This window comes from Dendrobates tinctorius, unplaced genomic scaffold (genome assembly GCF_039654945.1).
Source record: "Dendrobates tinctorius isolate UK_male_01 unplaced genomic scaffold, ASM3965494v1 ptg000138l, whole genome shotgun sequence".
NCBI classification, from domain to species: Eukaryota; Metazoa; Chordata; class Amphibia; order Anura; family Dendrobatidae; genus Dendrobates; species Dendrobates tinctorius.
Genome location: NW_027361806.1, coordinates 18,680,562 through 18,702,841, shown reverse-complemented (window position 1 = coordinate 18,702,841; position 22,280 = coordinate 18,680,562). Strand labels below are relative to the sequence as shown.

The following is a 22,280-nucleotide window of genomic DNA, read 5'->3' as shown; positions in this document are numbered from 1 at the left end:
ATGGCAGAACATATTGGCGTGGCGTCTTCTCTCCCTCGTTGGTAATAATCGCTTCGAATTTCCGGTTTGCAGGAATCTGAGATGGAGACGGAGGAAGAGGTGGACATCCTGATGAGCAGCGATATCTATTCTGCAACCTTGTCGACGAAGTCCATCACGTTCTCCCGTGCCCAAACCGGCTGGCTTTTCAGGGAAGATAAAACGGTATGCGGGCGGGCGCGGAAAAATCAAACCACACAATGGGTTAATCTATCAGAAGAAAGCATCTGCAGTGCTTCCACTACCTAGTGAGATGGCAGCGGAGCGCCGCCCTAGTGGAGGGAATCATCAGGTCTTATGTACTCAGAGAGGCAGCAGGAGACTTTCATGTCATTTCCCTTTTAATATTTGGGGAGGATTATGGATTACTGTAGGCAGCCGTGTGTGTAAAGTGTTGACGGCCCTCAACCCTCTGGGCCTGAGTATAGAGGAGCAATATGATCTTTGTTGTACTGGCAAAAGAGTTAACAAATGACCTTTTCCTAGGATAGGTCACAAATATAAGTTCATTGGGGTTCTATACCCGGCACCTCCACTGATCAGATGTCTGCAGCCCCCCGCAGGGCTGCGTGTGGACGTTGTGTACAGTGACATCACATCGTGGGGCTAATAAAGAACTATTCTGTGCCGGAGGTCACACGTGCTCAGTCGTCCTGTCCTGCTTATCAGGATAGGAGCAGAGACCGTTTAGTACACGACGATTAAGTCTCCTCAGCTATAAACAGTCAACTGCCAGATGGGGAAGGAGAGTGTCTCAGCGTCAGCTGCCAGATGGGGAGGAGACTGACCCAGCATGACCTAGTGGCAAAATATGGAATAAAAAAAACGATTTTATGCTAAAAAAACCGTAAAATGACTTAAAAACGTCCAGTAACCAGCCGTGGGATCACTCGCCCCTTTAATCAGCTGCATCTAACAGAGTCCTTTGCTTATCTCTCAAGGAACGTGTGGGAAACTTCTTAGCCGATTTTTACTTAGTGAATGGATTAATATTGGAATCTCGTAAAAGGAGAGAACATCTCAGTGAAGAAGACATCCTGAGAAACAAAGCCATCATGGAGAGCCTGAGCAAAGGGGGGAACCTGATGGAGCAGAATTTTGAGGTACGTACTCGGTGGCCCTAATCCTGAAGACTCTTATGGATTCGGTAAATGCAGTCATGCTTTTGTATTGAGGGCCGTGAGATAATGATTATGGGGGTTGTTATATTCCCAGCTGCCTCTTGGCTTGCTTCTTGCCGGGGGTGCAGTACGTTCCTGCTGATTGACAGTCCAGAACAGTGACATGATTAGTCCGCTGGTGCTGTATGAATCGGCTTTACTTCTACAGCATCGGAGGACCGCAGGGGCACTGAAGACGGCCGAACAAGCAATCCCACCAGCCACAGAGCAGCTTTTACAGGCTTTTTAGGAAAGCGTTTGTAAGAGGATTTTTAATGAGGCAAACTTCCTAAATTTTACACGAACTGTGCAATTTTAGATGAGAATGACCCTATAATTCATGGCCGTGCACCTCTAACATGTGTTTCCATTGCAGCCGGTCAGGAGACAGTCGCTGACTCCTCCGCCCCCCAACACCATCACGTGGGAAGAGTACATGTCCGCTGAGAACGGCAAGTAAGTATCGGACAAGTGCGATGATTTATAACATTTGTATACCCCCCCACCCCTTCTATATACCGCCACCTTGCCTATGAGCTGTGCACAAGTGTCCCCGATAGCAGAGCTCCCTGCAGACTGTGTGCCACACGGAAAAACTGACCAGCACCTCCAAACAGAATAAGAAAAGTGTGAATTGGTGCAAGCCGCCACACTAAGACCTTATTCTACCATCTTACTTAGCTGCTCCCCGCACCCTAGAAATTATGCTTTCTACAGATGAGAGAAGATTTAGTAAGTCTAAGTCAACTTCACGAGGTTCAAAGTTTTCTTGGTTGAATTAATAGATTTGTCAACTCCCGTTATAGTGTGAGCTGAGAGCAGGTGACATCAGTGTGCGTGTACACATGCACGGTGTCGCGTGTGTGTCGTGCGAGCACACAGTGTCTTCTGTGTTACGCACTTCTGCTTCATATATTCTCTCTTTTTGACTTCAGAGCTCCACACCTTGGAAGGGAGCTCGTCTGCAAAGAGAACAAGAAAACCTTCAAAGCCACCATTGCCGTGAGCCAGGACTTCCCTCTGGGAATTGAATCGTGAGTTCGTGTACAGTGATTTGATACGGCCCCCCCCCCCCCCCCCCCCCCGGCGCGCGCTCATGCTGCTGCCGACAGAATTGCATGCTGGTGATTGTGGTCATCCCCAACTCCTGTGCTTGGGTCCCGTTTGTCAGGGCTGTAGTTTTCCTTTATAAGATCGCTGGGGCCGGAGTCTTGTGTGTGATGCGAGTGCTGCCACGTTCTTAATATTCACGATCTGCGGACTTCCTGCACCCACCATCCTCTCCTTATACACGGTGTAGGGTGTAATCTGTCTATCAGCAGCAGGAGGCGCCGCAGATCATTTCTGGGACTCGTCACTGCAACCAGCGATTTTATGAAAACTAGTAAGTGACCACGAGCTGCAATCGGTCTTTGGGTCACCACTTTATGCTCCCCTCAGGACGGCATACAATAGTGCTCACAGACCCCCTTCATTCCGGTCAGTGGGGTGAAATCTGCGGCAAGCCCCACTGAAAAAGAACAGGATTGTGCTGGAAGTCCAACACCCCCTCTGTTGGTAGCAGGGCCATATTGGGGTCAGTGTATTGACTCTCATGGCACACAGATATTCAGTCCATGTCTGATGGGTGCAGTAGATCTCAGTGCCTGGGAGAGGGAACTGATGGGTGCCGGAGATCTCGGTGCCGGGGGAGGGAGAACGGATGGGTGCAGTAGGATTCGGTGCTGAGGGAGGGGGAACTGATAGGTAGAGTAGGACTAGGTGCGGAGGGAGGGGGAACTGATAGGTGGAGTAGGACTAGGTGCGGGGGGAGGGGGAACTAATGGGTGCGGTAGGACTCGGGGGAGGGGGAACTGATGGGTGGAGTAGGTCTCGGTGCCAGGGGAGGGGGAACTGATTGGTGCAGTAGGTCTAGGTCCTGGGGGAACTGATGGGTGCAGTAGGACTCTGTACCAGGGGGAGGGGGAACTGATGGGTACAGTAGGACTTGGGGGAGGAGGAACGGAGGAGGAACTGATGGGTGCAGTAGGTCTTGGTGCCGGGGGAGGGAGAACTGATGGGTGCAGTAGGACTCGGTGCCGAGGGAACTGATGGGTGCAATAGGTCTCTGGGGAGGAGGAACTGATAGGAACAGTATGTTTCGGTGCCGGGGGATCTGATGGGTGCAGTAGGTCTCTGTGGAGGGGGAACTGATAGGAGCAGTAGGTTTAGGTGCCGGGGAACTGATGGGTGCAGTAGGTCTCTGGGGAGGGGAAACTGATAGGAGCAGTAGGTCTCTGGGGAGGGGAAACTGATGGGTGCAGTAGGTCTCTGGGGAAGGGGAACCGATAGGAGCAGTAGGTTTTGGTGCTGGGGGAACTGATGGGTGCAGTAGGTTTCGGTGCTGGGGGAACTGATGGCTGCAGTAGGTCTCTGGGGAGGGGGAACTGATGGGTGCAGTAGGTCTCTGGGGAGGGGGAACTGATGGGTGCAGTAGGTCTTGGGGGAGGGGAACTTTCCTTTTCCTGCAGATTAGTAAAGATTTCACGTGGTAACAATAACTTCATGTCAAATTAGAGAATCTTGCAGAAGGCAGAGGCTGAAGCGTGGGGTCCACATATTGCTGGGGGCAGGTGATAACATGTCGTTTTTGTCTTCCAGACTGCTGAATGTCCTCGAGGTGATCGCACCATTCAAGCACTTTAATAAACTACGAGAATTTGTACAGATGAAGCTTCCCCCAGGATTCCCTGTAAAACTAGGTATGTGAGTCGGTAACGGAGGTTTTCCTCTCCTGTTATTGGTGACCTGTCTCTAGATGGATGGGGGTCTGACTTTTATAACGGATGTCAGATGTGACCCCCAACAATTACTAGAAAATAGCAATGTCGCTTTGCCACCAGTCCTTGTACCATTTCCTAACGATGGGCCTGGGGTCTTGGCAGTCAGCCGATGCTGACCTGAGACGAACCCTTTACTTCTTGCTTTCCATTGACCGCCTGCACTCTCCTCTTCTGCTCGTAGATATCCCGGTGTTCCCAACCATCACAGCCACTGTAACGTTTCAAGAATTCCGCTATGGAGAGTTCGAGGAGTCCATTTTCACGATACCGGACGACTACAAAGAGGATCCAAGTCGCTTCCCTGACTTATAATTTCCGTGATGTCCTCTACCCTCACTGACCTGTCAGTGCCCACTGTAAAAGTGGCCGCATTGGACACAGCATTGGCCAGGAAGGCTCATAAAGGCAAAACATAACCGGTCCCCTGTGGTCATCTGCCTCCGCGTGACGCATCCGGTGTAGCAGCAGGTCCCGCGCTCCAGCACCACTAGCTGCAAGATGGCGGCACTATGGGGCCCCCGGGTCCACACCTTACTCCACTTTCTGGTCTTACACTTTCAGTTTTGTTTGTTTTTTTTTTCCATTCCTCGCTGCAGTCAGGGCCATTCAGCAGAATTCTTGGATTTTACACATCGAACTTTTAAATCATTTTTGACTTTTTTTTCCCATAAATTATCCACAATGTAATATGTATAGATTCGTTTTGGCTGGATATATATCTATATATGTACAGAAGAGAAGGGATTTCTTTCTGTCATTTAATCGTGTCAATTCAGTAAATCGTTACAGCCAGCACCCCCCTCCTCCGCCACGTGGAGACAATCGCTCGGCACTTATTGATTATCGCGGTGGACGCCATTTTTAATCTCCTTTCTCCATGTGGTTTTTTTTTCATGGTTTAATTTTTTTTTTTTTTTTTTTTATTTGTCGTAAATATTTTGTTTATTTTTACATGCTTTAATTTAATTTTCCGTTGCTCTACATTTTGACGCAAGAACTATCTTGAAGGGGATATTTGAAGGAAAAAAAAACCAAAACCATGGGTGCTTTCTTTTAGAAATTGCAACTAATCTGACTACAGGTTGTCTCTGTTTTTGCAACCCAGCCACAATAAAGCAAACACAGCTGACCTGTAATACTGTGTGCAACCCATGAGCAAGGGTGGCGCTGTTTTTTTTTTTTCTTTTTTAAAAGAAAGCTGCCATAATGTTTTGTTGGTTTTATTTTTTCAGCTCACCCTTTTATGAGCATTTTCCTCCTTTTAGAGGGAGATTAAAAAAAACACAAGTCATCCTCTACTGGTCTGAGAAATGGCTGCACACACGTTTTGTTCCTGAAAAAGCTGGGTGTGTTCCAATATGGAAGCCCCCTAGATATCTGTCCACCATCCATCCCTGGTATGATCTCTGAGCTTTCCCAGAAACAAAGCAATGTGACGTTTCAGACTATTGAGGACACTAGATGGTGACGTGTGGATGTTTTTTTTTTCCCCTATAATGCTCCTATGTTCTGTATACTTCTTATGTTTTGCTTCTCTTAGGCTAGTTTCACACTAGCGTTCTTGGGTGCAGGGCCGCCGCTAATCCCCGCCCCGTCCGGTCAGTTCCTCCTCTGATCACATGAGGCTGCATGCGATCAGCGTATCCTATATTTAGCGTTGGATACGCTGATCGTGCGCTTTTGCCCTTTTGGGTATGCGCTCAGCACCATAATGCAACACAGCGCGTTTTTGGGCGCAGCGCCAGCAAATCAGACCAGCGCACGATCAGCGTATCCAACGCTAAATATAGGATACGCTGATCGCATGCAGCCTCATGCGATCATAGGAGGAACTGACCGGAGGGGGCGCGATCGGGGGCGGGGCTTAGCGGCGGCCCTGTGCTGTGCCTAAGAACGCTAGTGTGAAACTAGCCTTATGTTGCAGAATCTGTTGCATCTGTTCATCAGTTGTAGGGCGGGTTCTCTTTTTTTACATCGTACAAAGGCTCTGCAGCTGCGCGAACTGTGTCCCCCTGGGCAAGTTACCATGATGCAGCAGCTAGTGATAGAAGCTTTAAGGGGCCCCTTTAAGGCTCCACATAAAGGGATGACCTAAGCAGCGCTCTTTTTGTACAAGCCGCCGTCCCCCCTTCTCGTTTTTAGTACCGCAGTATCCGTGTCCTGCATCTCAGCGAGCTGAGGTTTTGTATATACCAAGATTCTACAGAAAAGGGGGCTTTTAAATATGAATTGGGGAGGGTAAAAAGACTACATTTATCATGGCGGACTCTGCGGTGGCGGCGTTTCTGCCTGCCGGGCATACTGGATAATATGAATCAGAACTTCAGGCTAAACATTCAGGTCTTCCAAATCGCTGCTTTATACCGAAAGGGAACGAAGCGTCTTCTCCCCTCCCCCGGCACCACAGGACGCGCCGTGTGCGGATTTATACTGGAAGCCGTTAAGACTTCACTCGTTTTATGCCATTTTTTTTCTGTTTTTGTAACTCATTAATGACCATTTCTTGCTGGATCCACACATAGTACTGGTTTAATTAAAGAAAAATCAGTCTCTGCTCCTGCGTCGCGCCGTTTGTTTCCTACTTGTATGTATGTATGCGTGTTTGTGATGGGTGGCCTGGATTAAAAAAAAGCATAATTTTTATTTTTCCCTCCAATGCACAACCCTTTAGATGTAATGCTTTGAGGAGCTTGGGCTAGTGGCCGTGTTCATGGTCCATGGCAGCTGGACCAGAGCTCTTAGGATCACTGGCTCCTCGTCTGACGCACACGCGATGTTGTGCCGGATGGTGCAAGGAATGCCGACAGGCTGAAGGGAGGTTCACACGGCTGTGCTTCAGTGGCCATGGACTACTGATGTGGTTGCTAGACTGGGGGTCCTTCCAATATTTTTGCTCAACTATGCATTTTCCATCCTAGTACTAGACTTGGGGACCTTATTCTGGTTTCCTGCAGCTGTCTTTACTGGACAATCCCTTTGATCCCAGCAATCAGCAAGTTATCACCTAACCTGCAGTGAGGGGATAATCTGCTAGCTGTCCATCACAATGACTTCCATGACTTAATCTCTAAACTGAGGCAGCTGCTTAACTTGGTGGCTCCTAAGTTAAGTACTTTGTGGAGGACACTGCCCCTTTTAAGACTTTGCACCCTCCCCATCCATAGAGGAAGTATGTAAACAAAAAGCGGAAAAGCTGCGTTTTCTCCTTTATAGAGCTCCTTAGGACACTGGAGAATGCTACTTCAGGGGGATCCAATGTTCCAATCTTATGTGAAAGGGGTTGTCCCTTGTATTCTGAAATGCTAAAATCACCTCTCGATGGCAGTGTGACACAAAATCATAGAATGGATAGAAGGGTACTATAAAGAAAGTTTCTGGGTTACTAACCCGCAAGATAACCCACAGGGGTAGCTGCACCAGAAGGATCCTATACGCTGGAGCAGGGAGATGAGAGCCAGCAAATATACAGGTGCTGGCATGAAAACGGCACGTAAAAAAATGCTGTGGGGACCGGGGAGTGTCTTCCCCCCCCCCCCCCCCTTTGGCAATGGAGCCCACCTGAATCCTCACAAGGATAAAAAGCACGCGGCATGCGCCAGCCGGGAAACACCGCTGTCCGTGTCGGGGGGGGCGTGGTCTGGGTGACGGCCCCTAGAGCAGAGAGCTAGAAGCAGAGGAACGGAGGCCGAGAAGGGACAACCGCCAACGCGTTTCGAAGGTGCCCTGACGAAGGTCCGTGCACCTTCGAAACGCATTGGCGATTGGCCCTTCTCAGCCTCCGTTTCCCTGCTTCTAGGTGACGTCACCCAGACCACACCCCACGACACTGACAGCGGCATTTCCCGGCTGGCACATGCCGCGTGCTTTTTATCCTTGGTGAGGATTCAGGTGGGCTCCATTGCCAAAGGGGGGGGGCACTCCCCAGTCCCCACCCATCCTCTACCTGGGGTGCACAGCATTTTTTTTACGTGCCGCTGTGTTTTCATGCCAGCACCTGTATACTTGCTGGCTCTCATCTCCCTGCTCCAGCGTATAGGATCCTTCTGGTGCAGCTACCCCGTGGATTATCTTGCGGGTTAGTAACCCAGAAACTTTCTTTATAGTACCCTTCTATCCATGCTGGATCAAACATTCACCTCAAGGTAGGCAGACGGTTTTCTTCATTTACCTGCATGTTATGCCTCCATGATCTCTAGGGGTCATTCCATATCAAGTGATCCAAAAATGAATATTTTTTTTACCTGACGTCTTTAGATTTTTTTTATTTTTATGAAGTACAACTTTAGTTAATTACAAATTAAAAGTTTTGAATTTTTTTTTCTTCATCAGTTAATTTTTTACAGACTTCTAAAGTTGTGAAAGAGCGAATTTTGGCCTGGTATGGCTTTACATTTTTTATCATATCTTGGGCTAGAATTAAGATACAAAGGTGGGAGAGGCATCATTTTTCTCAGAACGGTAACGGTCACAAGACTATGTTTCTTTACATTTTGTTTTTGAGAAATCAAATTCATAATTTTGATGCGCAATTGTGAAAAAAACGTATGTTTTAAAATGGTGAAAAAATGCATGTGCGTTACTTGTGTTCTTGTTTATAGTTGTACAGGGATTCAACTTGGGATCTATCAAATTTGTATTTTTTTTCCTTAAGCCTTGAATCATCTGATTTTATGTTTGTGAGTTTATTCCTTTTTTCTTTTCAAATTACAAAGTATTGAACTCCACATTTATATGTAACAATACAGAAACACTAAAAACAAATCCCAGAATAAATCCATCTTAATCATCATAACACAACTTGCTCAGCATTTTCAACCTGAATACATTGAACAAACCAAAAGAAAAAAGGTGATCATATCCTCAAGTGTGATTTTCTAAGTGGTCTCATCCTAATTATATGTTAAAAACAAGATTAACCCCTTCATGACCCAGCCTATTTTGACCTTAATGACCTGGCCATTTTTTGCAATTCTGACCAGTGTCCCTTTATGAGGTAATAACTCAGGAACTCTTCAACGGATCCTAGCAATTCTGAGAATGTTTTTTCATGACATATTGGGCTTCATGTTAGTGGTAAATTTAGGTCGATAATTTTTGCGTTTATTTGTGAAAAAAATCAAATTTGGTAAAAATTTAGAAAATTTCGCAATTTTCACATTTTGAATTTTTATTCTGTTAAACCAGAGAGTTATGTGACACAAAGTGGTTACTAAATAACATTTCCCACATGTCTACTTTACATCAGCACAATTTGGGAAACAAATTTTTTTTTTTGTTAGGAAGTTATAAGGGTATAAGACCAGCGATTTCTCATTTTTACAACAAAATTTACAAAATCATTTTTTTTAGGGACCACCTCACATTTGAAGTCACTTTGAGGGGGTCTATATGGCAGAAAATACCCAAAAGTGACACCATTCTAAAAACTGCACCCCTCAAGCTACTCAAAACTACATTCTAGAAGATTATTAACCCTTCAGGTGTTTCGCAGGAACTAAAGCAACGTGGAAAGAAAAAAATGGACATTTTAATTTTTACAACAAAAATTTTCTTTCAGCATCAATTTTTTCATTTTCACATGGGCAACAGGATAAAATGGATCCTAAAATTTGTTGGGCAATTTCTCCTGAGTACACCGATACCTCATGTGGTCATAAACCACTGTTTGGGCGCACGGCAGGGCTCAGAAGGGAAGGAGCGCTATTTGACTTTTGAATGGAAAACATGCTGGAATATTTAGCGGACACCATGTCGCGTTTGGAGAGCCCATGTGCCGAAACATTGGAGCTCCCCCACAAGTGACCCCATTTTGGAAACTAGACCCCCCAAGGAACTTATCTACATGCATAGTGATCACTTTGAACCCCCAGGTGCTTCACAAATTGATCGGTAAAAAAAAAAAGTACTTTTTTGTTCACAATAATTTTCTTTTAGCCTCAGTTTTTTCATTTTCACATGGGCAACAGGATAATATGGATCCTAAAGTTTGTTGGGCAATTTCTCCTGAATACATCGATACCTCATATGTCATCATAAACCACTGTTTGGGTGTACGACAGGGTCCGTAAGTGAAGGAGCGCTATTTGACTTTTTGAATGGAAAATTAGCTCCAATTGTTATCGGACACCATGTCGCGTTTGGAGAGCTCCTGTGTGCCTAAACAGTGAAAACCCCCACAAGTGACCCCATTTTGGAAACTAGACCCCTTATGGATCTTACCTAGATGTGTAGTGAGCACTTTGAACCTCCAGGTGCTTCACAGAAGTTTATAACAGCAGTGAAAATAAAAAAAATCTTTTTTTTTCCTCAAAAATGATTTTTTAGCACACTATTTTTTATTTTCGCAAGGGTAACAGGAGAAATTGGGCCAAAAAAGTTGTTGTGCAATGTGTTCTGAGTACACCGATACCCCATGTGTGGGGGGGAACCACAGTTTGGGCGCACGGCAGGGCTCAGAAGGGAAGGAGCGCCATTTGACTTTTTGAAGTTAAAATTACCTCTAATCATTAGCGGACACCATGTCGTGTTTGGAGAGCCCCTGTGTGCCTAAACATTGGAGCTCCCCCACAAATAACCCCATTTTGGAAACTAGACCCCCTAAGGAACTTTTATAGATGCATAGTGAGCACTATGAATCCCCAAGTGCTTCACAAAAGTTTGTAACGCAGTGCCATGAAAATAAAAAATATTTTTTTTAACTCAAAAAATTATTTTTTAGTGCACAATTTTTTATTTTCACAAGGGTAGCAGGAGAAACTGGACCCCAAAAGTTGTTGTCCAGTTTGTCCTGACTACGCTGGTACCCCATATGTGGGTGGAGGACCAGTTTGGGCACACGTTGGGGGTCGAAAAGGAAGTAGTGACGTTTTGGAATGCAGACTTTGATGGAATGATCTGCAGGCATCATGTTACATTTGCAGAGCCCCTGATGTACCTAAACTGTGGAAACTCCCCACAAATGAGCCCATTTTGGAAACTAGACCCCCCCAAGGAACTTATCTAGATGTGTGGTGAGCACTTTGAACCCCCAAGTGCTTCACAGACGTTTATAACGCAGAGCCGTGAAAACAAAAAATCTTTTTTTTTGCTAAAAAAAAATGATTTTTAGCCAGCAATTTTTTTTTCCACAAGGGTAACAGGATAAATTGGACCCCAAAAGTTGTTGTCCAGTTTGTCCTGAGTACGCTGATACCCCATATGTGGGTGGGGACCACTGTTTCGGCACACGTCGTGGCTCGGAAGGGAAGTAGTGGCATTATGAAATGCTGACTTTGATGGAATGGTCTGCGGGCGTCATGTTACATTTGAAGAGCGCCTGGTGTGCCTAAACTGTGGAACCCCCCACAAGTGACCCCATTTTGGAAACTAGACCCCCCCAAGGAACTTATCTAGATGTGTGGTGAGCACTTTGAACCCCCAAGTGCTTCACAGAAGTTTATAACGCAAAGCTGTGAAAATAAAAAATCATTTTTTTTCCTCAAAAAATGATTTTTTTAGCTCGCAAATTATTTTCCCAAGGGTAACAGGAGAAATTGGACCCCAAAAGTTGTTGTCCAGTTTGTCCTGAGTACGCTGATACCCCATATGTGGGGAGGAACCATTGTTTGGGCGCACGTAAGGGCTGAGAATGGAAGTAGTGACATTTTGAAATGCAGACTTTGATGGAAAGGTCTGCGGTCGTCGCTACGTTTGCAGAGCCCCTGATGTGCCTAAACAGTAGAAACCCCCACAAGTGACCCCATTTTGGAAACTAGACCTTCCAAGGAACTTATCTAGATGTCTGGTGAGCACTTTGAACCCCCAAGTGCTTCACAGACGTTTATAACACAGAGACGTGAAAATAAAAAAATCATTTCTTTTCCAAAAAAATAATTTTTTAGCCCCCAATTTTTTATTTTCCCAAGGGTAACAGGAGAAATTAGACCACCAAAGTTGTGCAATTTTTCCTGAGTACGCTGATACCCCATATGTTGGGGTAAACCACTGTTTGGGCACACGTCGGGGCTTGGAAAGGAGGGAACACCGTTTGACTTTTTGAACGCAAAATTGGCTGGTATCAATGGTTGCACCATGTCGCGTTTAGAGACCCCCTGATGTGCCTAAACAGTGGAAACCCCTCAATTCTAACTCCAACCCTAACCACAACCCTAATCCCAACCATAACCCTAACCCCAACACACCCCTAACCCTATCCGTAACCCCAATTCCAACCCTAACCCTAGTTCTAACCCTAATTCCATCCCTAACCCTCTTTCCAACCCTAACCCTCTTTCCAACCCTAGCCCTAATGGAAAAATAAAAATAATTTCTTTATTTTATTAGTTGATCCTGCCTATGGGGGTGATAAACGGGGGGGTTATTTACTTTTCATTCTATTTTGATCACTGTGAGAGTTTTTCACAGTGATCAAAATAGAATGAAGGGAAATTGCAGCCGGCGGGCGGACTGCGCATGCGTCCGCCATTTTCAAGATGGCGGCGCCCATGGTCCGGGACCACGGGACACCGGGAGGTGGAGAGGGACATCGGAGGTACCGGGGGGGGTCGGAAGGTGGGGGGGCGCACAGAGAGTCAGTCGGTATCGGGGGCCAATCGGCCCCGTGAGCCGGTAAGGGGGGGGGGTCGGATCACGGTCTCAGCCTTGTCCGATACTACTGCATCGGCCATGGCTGGATTGTAATATTTCATCAATTTTCATTGATGAAATATTACTTTCGCTCTAATTGGCTGTTTCACTTTTAACAGCCAATCAGAGCGATCGTAGCCATGTGGGGGCGAAGCCACGCCCCCTGTGGTGAAGAACAAAGCCCCCTGTATCTGCGGGTCGGGTGACCTTTCAGTGACCTAGGTCACCCGACCCGCAGGGGGGCTTTAAAGTCATGACGCCACATAGGCGTCATGGGTCGTTCTGGCATGACTTTTCATGACGCCTACGTGGCGTCAAAGGTCGTGAAGGGGTTAAAAGAACCAATATTTTTACCACCTATTTATACATGTAACAATTCATCACTAAACGTGTCATTTATGACGTGTTTAAGAAGAATAGTACAGTAGTTAAATCCTCGTTCTATAAAATATGAACTAATCAAACAAGTAATAGTACATTTTTAAACTGGCCTTTTATCATCAATTTGTCCCTTCTAGTGGGTGAAATGTAATCTGGTCCATAAGCGCTTACTAGCAATGGCCATTTCCTTTTGTGTCAGAGTATGTGCGGCCGGTCATGGTGTTGGGCTGATTTTTGTTAACTTTTAAAATGTCTGGTTTTCTTGGATACACAAAGGATGGCGCTGGGCCAGAAGGATGCAAAAAAGTCACTTCTACTTCTTCATTTTCACAATTTTTGGAGAGAACAGTAGCCTGGCACCCTCGCCGATCATATTCACAGGTCACATAACCAGTTATGTCATTCATTGCCACTCTTGTGCCGCCTTCTACCACTTCATGCACTTCACTGTCTTTGCTGAATGAAAAAAATCCTTGTTTTTATTTCTGTTTCACTACATGGAATGACAGTGTGGTATTGCTGAGTCCCTTTGATGCGTTCTGCTTCCTGTAACCGATGCTTTAACAAACTCTCCTCCTCTTTGTAGTCCTGGTTTGTACAATACATGAACTGGATGTTAAGAATATTTTTCTCACTCCATTTTAAAAGTTGCATGGGTGTTAAGATTTGGTCTGAATATGGCCTCTGGAGGCTAGCCCGGGCTGCAAGGCGTTTCATGGTGCCTCCTAAACCATCACATACACCTTTGCCATCAGCAGTGGCAAAAAAGTGCAATTCAGCTTCCACTCCAAAGTCTTTCTTGTGATGGCATACATTTATAAAGTGTTTCCTGTTTTTATACTGTGCAGAAGAGCCGAGAAGTAGTAGACCTTGCTCAAACTTGGTAGGATGTCTGTTTTTATCACTGAAATCAATTTTTTTTTTTTTTGGAACAAATGAACAGCTATTGAATCACGAAGTAAGCACTCAGATATCATAACTACACTTCTGTACTTTATTTCTCCATTCTCATTGTAATAGATCGCAAAAGGGTGCACAGTTGCTTGTTCATTGTTCCAGTGAAATGACTGTGCTTCATCCTGAACAAAGGAATAGTTCTCTGAAAAGTCTAAGCTTATTACTGCCTCATTCATAGAATCGCAGAGTTGGAAGGGACCTCCTGGGCCATCTGGTCCAACCCCCTGCTCAAAGCAAGATTCACTAAATCATCCCAGTCAGATGTCTGTCCAGCCTCTGTTTGAAGACTTCCATTGAAGGAGAACTCACCACTTCTCGTGGCAGCTTATTCAGTTTCATCCCATTGCTTCTAGTCTTTCCTTGTGCAAATGAGAATAAAGTTGATCCTTCTACAATGTGACAGCCCTTTAGATATTTGTAGACAGCTATTAAGTCTCCTCTCAGTCTTCTCTTTTGCAAACTAAACATTCCCAAATCCTGCAACCTTTCCTCATAAGACAGGGTTTGCAGACCGGTCACCATTCTGGTCGCTCTTTTCTGAACTTGCTCCAGTTTGTTGATGTCTTTTTTAAAATGTGGTGCCCAAAACTGGACACAATATTCCAGATGAGGTCTGACCAAACAGGAGTAGAGGGAAATAATGACTTCACGTGATCTAGACTGTATGCTTCTGTTAATACATCCTAGAATTGCATTTGCCTTTTTTGCTGCTGCATCACACTGTTGACTCATATTCAGTCTGTGGTCTATTAGTATACCCAAGTCTTTTTCACATGTGCTGTTGCTTAGCCCTATTCCTCCCATTCTGTATATGCTTTTTTCATTTTTATTGCCCAGATGTAGTACTGTAGTTGTTTGATGCTTTCTTTGAGGGGACTGTAGTAGTCAGACTGTTGGCGAGCTATAAATGAGTGTTTCTTAAGGACTATCAGCTGTTCACAAAAACATTCTACAAAAAGTTCTGCACTTTTAAAAACCGTGTCAAAAGTACATCTGTCAACAGATATCCACTGTTTATAAGTTATATTATCTACCATAGCCTCTTCAAAATAATTTAATATTTTTTCTTTGAGAGCCAATACTGAAGGACATTTTGTGCAAATGTTGAGATAACAACTCCAACTCTTTTCTGGACACAATATTTGAGACAGACAGACTTTGTAATCGCCAAGGTTGGACTCGCCAATCTGAATATCTTTCAGCTTACCCCCTTCAATTATGAGCTTAGTGTTCTGGTGTATTGTACATACGCATACTGAGTGTGTACCACTACCACCAGCCAGGACACAATTCTTCGGTCGCAGGTCAGCAAATTTTGAAAATCCTATTTTGGCAGAAGTGGAATTTTTTTTCTTTAAAAAGTTCATAGGTTTCTTTCAAATTGGTAAGAACCAGCCTCTTCTGGACAGGAGTTTTCTTACCGTTCACTTTTATTGACACACAATCTTTCTTGCCAGGCATAATTCGGCTCACTTCATCACTATTGTAAAAAATCTTTAACTTTACCCACTATAGCTTCATCTAATGTTTTACCTGGTTTAGGATCAGGACAAGACATGAAACCTTTTTGTTCAACTAGAGATTTGGCTTTTCTAGCCATTCTATTGCCAACGTTAAATTCATTTTCTATTCTTTTGCAAGTCCAACTCTTCGGTAGTGTAGTCAGTATCATGAACTGTTCACTTCTGCTGTGGGTGGATTTAAACTTATCTTTAAGCTGCAGAATGATCTCTGAATCAGTGTCATTTTTTCCTTCACCTTCTACTGTTTCACCTGCCAGCTCAAGGGTCAATTCTTTTGTAACTTTTTCTAATTTTTTTTGGCAATAACCTGGATAATGGATTCTTTTTTTTTTGCAATGGGTGATTCTTCAATGTTAGAAAGTGATATATTCAAATACTCTATTGTTAAATCAGGAAGGATAAAATCCTCTGTGTTGGAAGTTCCAGGTTCTTCGAAATTTTCTGCCTGCTGAGCATTTTTCTCTTTTGCAAGTTGCTTTCTACAACTGTCACACATTTTCATGCCTGCATTGATTGATGGATTTATATGAAACATCCAATCTTATACCGGCCTAAGATTTTTTTCTTGTTGTGTGTCCAGTTTTTTCAAAAGGATTGCAACAGCATATATTATAAAATTCTGTTCTTTGAGAAGTAGCAGCCATTGCTGTGTGAGAAAAAGTTAATATGTAAGGAAGATGGGTAATAAAAATAAAGATTTACAGTGCACTTGAGATATAACGGTTACTATAAAGTGAGTATTAGGGCTAATGCACACACAGCTTTTTCTGTCTGCGGATAAACGCTGTGGTTTTGGCAGCATTTTTCTACCGAGTTTTCACTATATCTGTATTAGTCTTTTTAATCGCTATTGAATACAATGGCAGCTTTTTATATAAATAGTGATACAGGTGTTTATTGCAGATGAAAAAATAGTGCAAGCAGTGATTTACTCACTCTGTGTTTCAAAAAACACTGCATGTGTTTAACCCCATTGAAATCAACGGGGGGCATTTTTCTGAACGATGATCACTCAGAATAGCGCTGTGTGTGTATTAGCCCTTAATAAGAAAAGCATTAAACTATTAATATAAGTTTACTTAAACTTTAAACACACTCACCAATATTGTAGCACAGACTCCCTTTATGCCGTAGAGACTATTGTTTGTTCAAGAGTGAACATGTCAGGACATGAAAGCTCTGTCTTCCTGACTCTGCGGTGGGCAGATACTCAACATGACTGACAGAGCTGCTGGGCCTGTCATTTGCTCTGCATTCACTGTCTACCCCTGTTCATTCTCAGGTTGAGCCCTAACAAAGCTTTCTCCTCTGTCCTCTCCTGCTTCTAAGCTGTAACATAATAAATACAGTAATATCTAAAAATCATGGATTATTTGGTAAATATAGACCCCACACTTCTAGACCACAGGCTGAACAGATCTGAATTCCAGATTTTGGAACTGACACTGTATAATTTAATTTTTTAAAATATGATCCCATCTTGAATTTTGGTACAGATGTGGCTAGGCGCATAGCAGGTACATGTGCAGTTTTTGAAATTTCTAAATTAAACATTTTTTTCAGAAATGCGCTTTAAACTTTTGCGTTTGCATTCGCATGGGTAAAATATTAACAAAGATACTCTTTTGACATATCTGGTCAAAGCCTGTATCGCTCTGGGTAGACTAATGTTTATTTTGTTTGTCTATCTTTTTTCTAGCCTGAGTTATGAGGAGAAATGTTAATGCAGGCAACACCGAAATTCACACTTTTTCTGAACTTTGAAAATAAATTAAAAAAAAAAATCTAGAATTTTTTTTTCCTTCACATTTTGCATTCTCTGACACACTATTACCAAATAATCTCAAAAGAAGTAAAAATCATTGGTTCACTTGACATGGAATGACCCCTAGGTATTGCTTCTCTGACTTTTGATTCATACAGCAGTAACTTTAGCGCAGTGCTTTCTTGCTTTTGCAAACCTTTTTTTTGTCAGCTATTAGCACAGAGCCTGTCTTAGCACCTGCAGCTCTAGTTTGTATCAGGTGGAGCGCCGGTGTATTTATCTACATTTATTCACAGAATCATAGAATGTTGGAAGGGACCTCAAGGATCCTTGTCCAACCCCCTGCAGGATGTACTAAACCATCTCAGATGTCTGCCCAGCGTCTTTTGGAAGACTTCCATTGAAGGAGAACTCACCACCTCTCGTGGCAGCTTGTTCCACTCATTGATCACCTCCTTCACTGTCAAAGTTTTCTAAAATCTAATCTGTATCTTCTCCCTTTTCAGTTTCATCCCGTTACTTCTCGTGTTTCCATGTGCAAATGAGAATGATAATCCCTCTACACTGACAACCCCTCAGATATTTGTAGTCTCCCGTCTTTTTTTCTTTTTGCAAGCTAAACTTTCCCAGGTCCTTTAACCGTTCCACGTAGGATATACTCTGCAGTTCGCTCATCATCCTGGTAGCTCTTATCTGAACTTGCTCCAATTTTTCATTTTTGTTTTTTAAAATGTGGTGCCCAGAACTGGACACCGTATTCCAGATGAAACCTGGCCAAGGAGGCGTAGAGGGGGACATTTATTTCATGTGATCTAGACTCTAAGCTTCTCTTAATACATCCCAGAACTGTTTGCCTTTTCTTCTGCTGCATCAAACTGTTGACTCATGTGCAGTCTGTGATCTATTAGTATACCCAAGTCTTTTTCACACATACTGTTGCTCAGTTCTATTCCTCCCATTCTGTAGATTTAATTTTCATTTTTCTTGTCCAGATGTAGAATCTTGCATTTCTCCTTTAAATACTATTCTATTAGTTGCTGCCCATTGTTCAAGCTTATCTGGATCCTTCTGAATCCTTTGTCTTCTCTGGTGTTAGCTAGCCTCCTAACTTTGCATCGTCTGCAAATTTGTTTACCTTCAGTTCCCTTATCTAGATCATTTATAAAAAAATCTTTAACACTGAGGCCAGGACAGTGCCTTATGGTACCCCACTTGAAACACTCTTGCAATTGCATGTGCAACCATTTATTACCACTCTTAAGGCCCCTTTACATTTAGCGATGCACCAGTGATCCCGACCACGATACGACCCGGTCAGGATCGCTGGTGCATCGCTAAATGGTCGCTAGTGAGCTGCCACACAGGCAGATCTCACCAGCGATTGGCGGTCGCTCTTACCTTTCAGACGCGGCGAGATTGTCCATCTTCCGCCTGCATCCATGGCTCGCTCGTCGGCGCCAGCAGGAAGCGGACGACGAGAAATAGACCAGGCCGATCTCGCGCGATCAGCGATAGCCAGCGGGGGAGCCGGTCAGAGGTATCACATGTAGCGATATCGCTGCTGCGTCACAAAATCGGTGACGCTTTAGCGATATCGCTATGTGTAAAGTACCCTTAAGAGTATGATCACTGAGCCAGTTATGAATCTACCTAACCGTAGCCTTGTCAATCCCATGCTTGGTCATTTTTTCAGTAAGGATAGTATGAAGTCGATATAGTATATCTGCCACATCTCCCTGATCCACCCAGTCAGTGATTCCATCATAGAAGGAAATTAGATTAGTCTGGCATGACTTGATGCTACAAACGCATGATGCCTCTGGTTAATTACTGTATTCTTATCCAAAGTACTTGCATAATTGCTGTTTAATAATTTGTTCAAAGATCTTTCCTGGCATAGAAGTAAGGCTCACTGGCCTGTATTTTCCTGGCTCAGTCTTTCCTTTTTTGAAGATAGGACATTTGCCCTTCTCCAATCTTCTGGGACTTCTACTGTTTTCCTGGATTTTTCAAAGATTCTGGCTAGTAGTTCTGTAATTTTCTCTGCCAACTCTTTCAGTACCCTAGGATGTAATTCATCTGGACCAGATGTTAATTCATGTAAGTTAGCCAAGTGTTCCCTCACCATCTCTCTGTGGATAGTGTGGATTCTTGTTTTCCTTTGATGGCACCATGAAGATCAGTTGATGTTGCATTTGCTTTCTTAGAGAACATAGATGCAAAATAGGAATTTAAAAGTTTGGCCTTCTCAGCATCATTTTTGACCACTTCACCCTTTTCATCCTGTAAAAATATTATAGCATTTTTACTTTGCTTTTGACGTACCCCATAAAATCCTTTTTTGCTAGCTTTGGTCTCCCTTGCAAGCTTCACTTCATTACTGGCTTTAGCTCTTCTAACTCTTGCCCTGCGCATTCCATGCAAACCACATTATATTCTTCTTTAGATCTGCCCTCCTCTTTCCATTTGATATACATTATTTTCCTTTTTAACAAGTGATTAAGTTCAGTGTTCATCCATCCTGGTCTATTTAAATGCTTCCTTTTCAGGATTGTTACAGATTGTGCGGTGAAAATTTCATTTAGCAAGATCTGCCATCCTTCTTGGACATTTCTGTCCTTTAGAACATCCGGCCATTGGACCTTTCCGACGCCCAACCTTAAAGTCTTCCTCCTCTTGGAATCCAAAATTTGAGGATAGCATGATTGCTGCCTCCCACATTTCCAGCCACCTTTACTTCCTCAACCATTTCCTCCCTGTTGGTAAGAATTAGGTCCACGATTGCAGATCCTCTTGTTTTCTCTTCTACCTTTTGAAAGATCAAGTTGTCAGCAAAAGAAGTTAAGAATTTTCTGGACCCATTACTTTTGCCTGAGAGATTCACAACAAATATCTGGATAGTTAAAAATATCCCATGGTCACTATGTTGTACTTTGAGAACAGAGATATCTGATGTAAAAAGATTTCATCCATATCTTCAGTCTGACCAGGTGGCCTATAGTAAACACCTACAATAGTGTCCTTTCTGTTCTTTTCTGGTTGAATTCTTACCCAAACAGTTTCTACAGTGCTACCAGTCTCTGAAGCTTGGACATGTGGCAGTTCCAAAGCCACCGTGTGGAAGCAGAGGTTTCTTGCATTTGTTTGTGATGCATTTTCTAAAAATGAAGCCCTGAGCAGCTGTCATATTTGTAAACCTTTTTTGGGAGGGATCTGGTGCAGTGAGCCCATTACCTCTTGGCTGGCTGTGTACAGCTGCCCTTCATCTATCACGTGGAGTCTGAGCTCCCCCTGGTGGTGGCTACAGGAAGTCAGACCAGAGAATGACAAAGTTGCAAAATTTCTAAAGGATTTGGATCTTTGATTTGTGCTGCAGCAGCATGACCCTACGTAGGTTCTCTCATTCTTCCATAAAACATACTGCTTGTTGCCTAGGTCACCAGCCACCTCTGCAATTTATCAGTGGTGACCTGTTTCCAAGGTAATGAGTGCAGCTCCAGTGTTTGGTCTAAACAGTCAATCTTCACCTGAAGAAAGAATGTATCCCCACTCCCTCCGGTCTGATCACAGATCAGGGATCATCACGGAGACAACGTCCATTTATATATTTTATTATCAAAGTTTCTCATAAAACAAAATTTAATGAACTGTACATGGAGATGGCACAGATTAGAGCCTACAACTGTTACTGATAATGAACGAAAGTGAAGCCTCAGAGAAAAATAAAATGCACCGGCTACTCAGCATATAATAGAATGGACTCACGGCACCAGGGAAAGGGAGGGGGACACAAAAATATATACCGGTATATAGGAAGATGGGTGGGGGGGGGCACAAACATCCAAGTAAAATGCACGGATATCTCTCCACTCATTTACAAAAAGCAAAAAATATTTCTTGTGGACATTGTAGAAAACACAATGCGACCGGAAAACTCCATTACTGAGTATGGAAACTACACCCCTCAAAGAGTCCTGACAGCCGTTGGCTGCTGGGAGTTGTTTTTAACAGCTAGTGAATGCTGCCCTATAGGAAAAAAAAAAAAAAAAAAAAATCATCTAAAGGTCCCAAAGTAAAAAAAGAAAAAGCTGAACTGGATCAAGAGGTTTCCCGCCCCATCACAGACTACTGGTGTATGACACGTATGTGTCCTCAGGGGAGACTGCTGGGAATGATCCGCAGCACAGACACAGGCCAAAGGCATCTCTACCGGAGTCGCCCAATAATGTATCGCGAGTGCACTTGATGACGGCAGAGTCTATGATGGGAAACCCCCACATCCAGTCTACAGAAAAAAGGTAGAGACCTATTAATAAAAGCATGACGAAGGCGCATAGGCTGGCGCAGTACGGCGGCGAGCGATCGACCTATGTTAGGAAGAAGAGTTTTAAACCTTTGACTCTCCCCGCTGATGGCTGCCCTCCATTAATAATGGTCTGGGCTATGTCCCAGGATACTGTGAACTATTTGGGGTCTAGGATATGAGGGAACTGGGCATCTAAACAACAGAAGATACAACACATGCGAGGTGGGAGACGCATGCAACGTATTTGTTAAGTTGCGTCACATTAAAGAACTTAAGGAAGGGATTTTAAGTTTTTTTTCTGTTTTTATAGTTTTTCTTTAAAACCACACAAGACAGGTTATATCCACTGTCAGACAAAACCTCCGGTATAAATCTAATGACTTCTGTAGTTTTACATTCACCAATAAGCTCTGTGCTGCAGACGACCAAACCTTAAATAGAAAATTAAATCACATAGTACAGATGGGGAGGGGATGCACTCAATCGCTCATATCCATGTCTTCCTCGTGATGGTCATCGCCATTCACTTTGGAGTCCTTTACCAATTCCACAATCGACCCCTCTACTGTCTCGTCGTTCTCCTGTGGGGGGCTAGCTTCGGTCACCATATATTCTTCTCGCTTGTCTTTTTCGCTGTCGTAACCCTGCTCCTCCTCATCGTAGTCCCGTGTCACCTGCTGTGCAGAGAAAGAAGCAGCCAGG

At 43.9% G+C, this 22,280-nt stretch overlaps 2 protein-coding genes across 3 annotated transcripts in view; one reads left to right on the top strand and one right to left on the bottom strand.

Annotated features, from left to right (window-relative positions):
- Nucleotides 1–6,575, top strand: part of ANKRD13C (ankyrin repeat domain 13C) — a 32,833-nt gene extending 26,258 nt beyond the window's left edge. Inside the window, exons 8-13 of the mRNA XM_073544778.1 lie at nucleotides 73–204; nucleotides 981–1,142; nucleotides 1,576–1,655; nucleotides 2,135–2,233; nucleotides 3,840–3,940; nucleotides 4,203–6,575. Coding sequence (XP_073400879.1) covers nucleotides 73–204; nucleotides 981–1,142; nucleotides 1,576–1,655; nucleotides 2,135–2,233; nucleotides 3,840–3,940; nucleotides 4,203–4,333 — 705 coding nt within the window. The 3' untranslated portion in view covers nucleotides 4,334–6,575. The remainder of the gene's footprint in view (nucleotides 1–72; nucleotides 205–980; nucleotides 1,143–1,575; nucleotides 1,656–2,134; nucleotides 2,234–3,839; nucleotides 3,941–4,202) is intronic.
- Nucleotides 6,576–20,867: 14,292 nt separating this feature from the next.
- The window catches only part of SRSF11 (serine and arginine rich splicing factor 11), a 44,407-nt gene continuing 42,994 nt past the window's right edge, over nucleotides 20,868–22,280 (bottom strand). For both annotated transcript variants that reach the window (XM_073544776.1, XM_073544777.1), the window contains one exon: nucleotides 20,868–22,255. In XM_073544776.1, coding sequence (XP_073400877.1) covers nucleotides 22,058–22,255 — 198 coding nt within the window. In that variant the 3' untranslated portion in view covers nucleotides 20,868–22,057. The remainder of the gene's footprint in view (nucleotides 22,256–22,280) is intronic.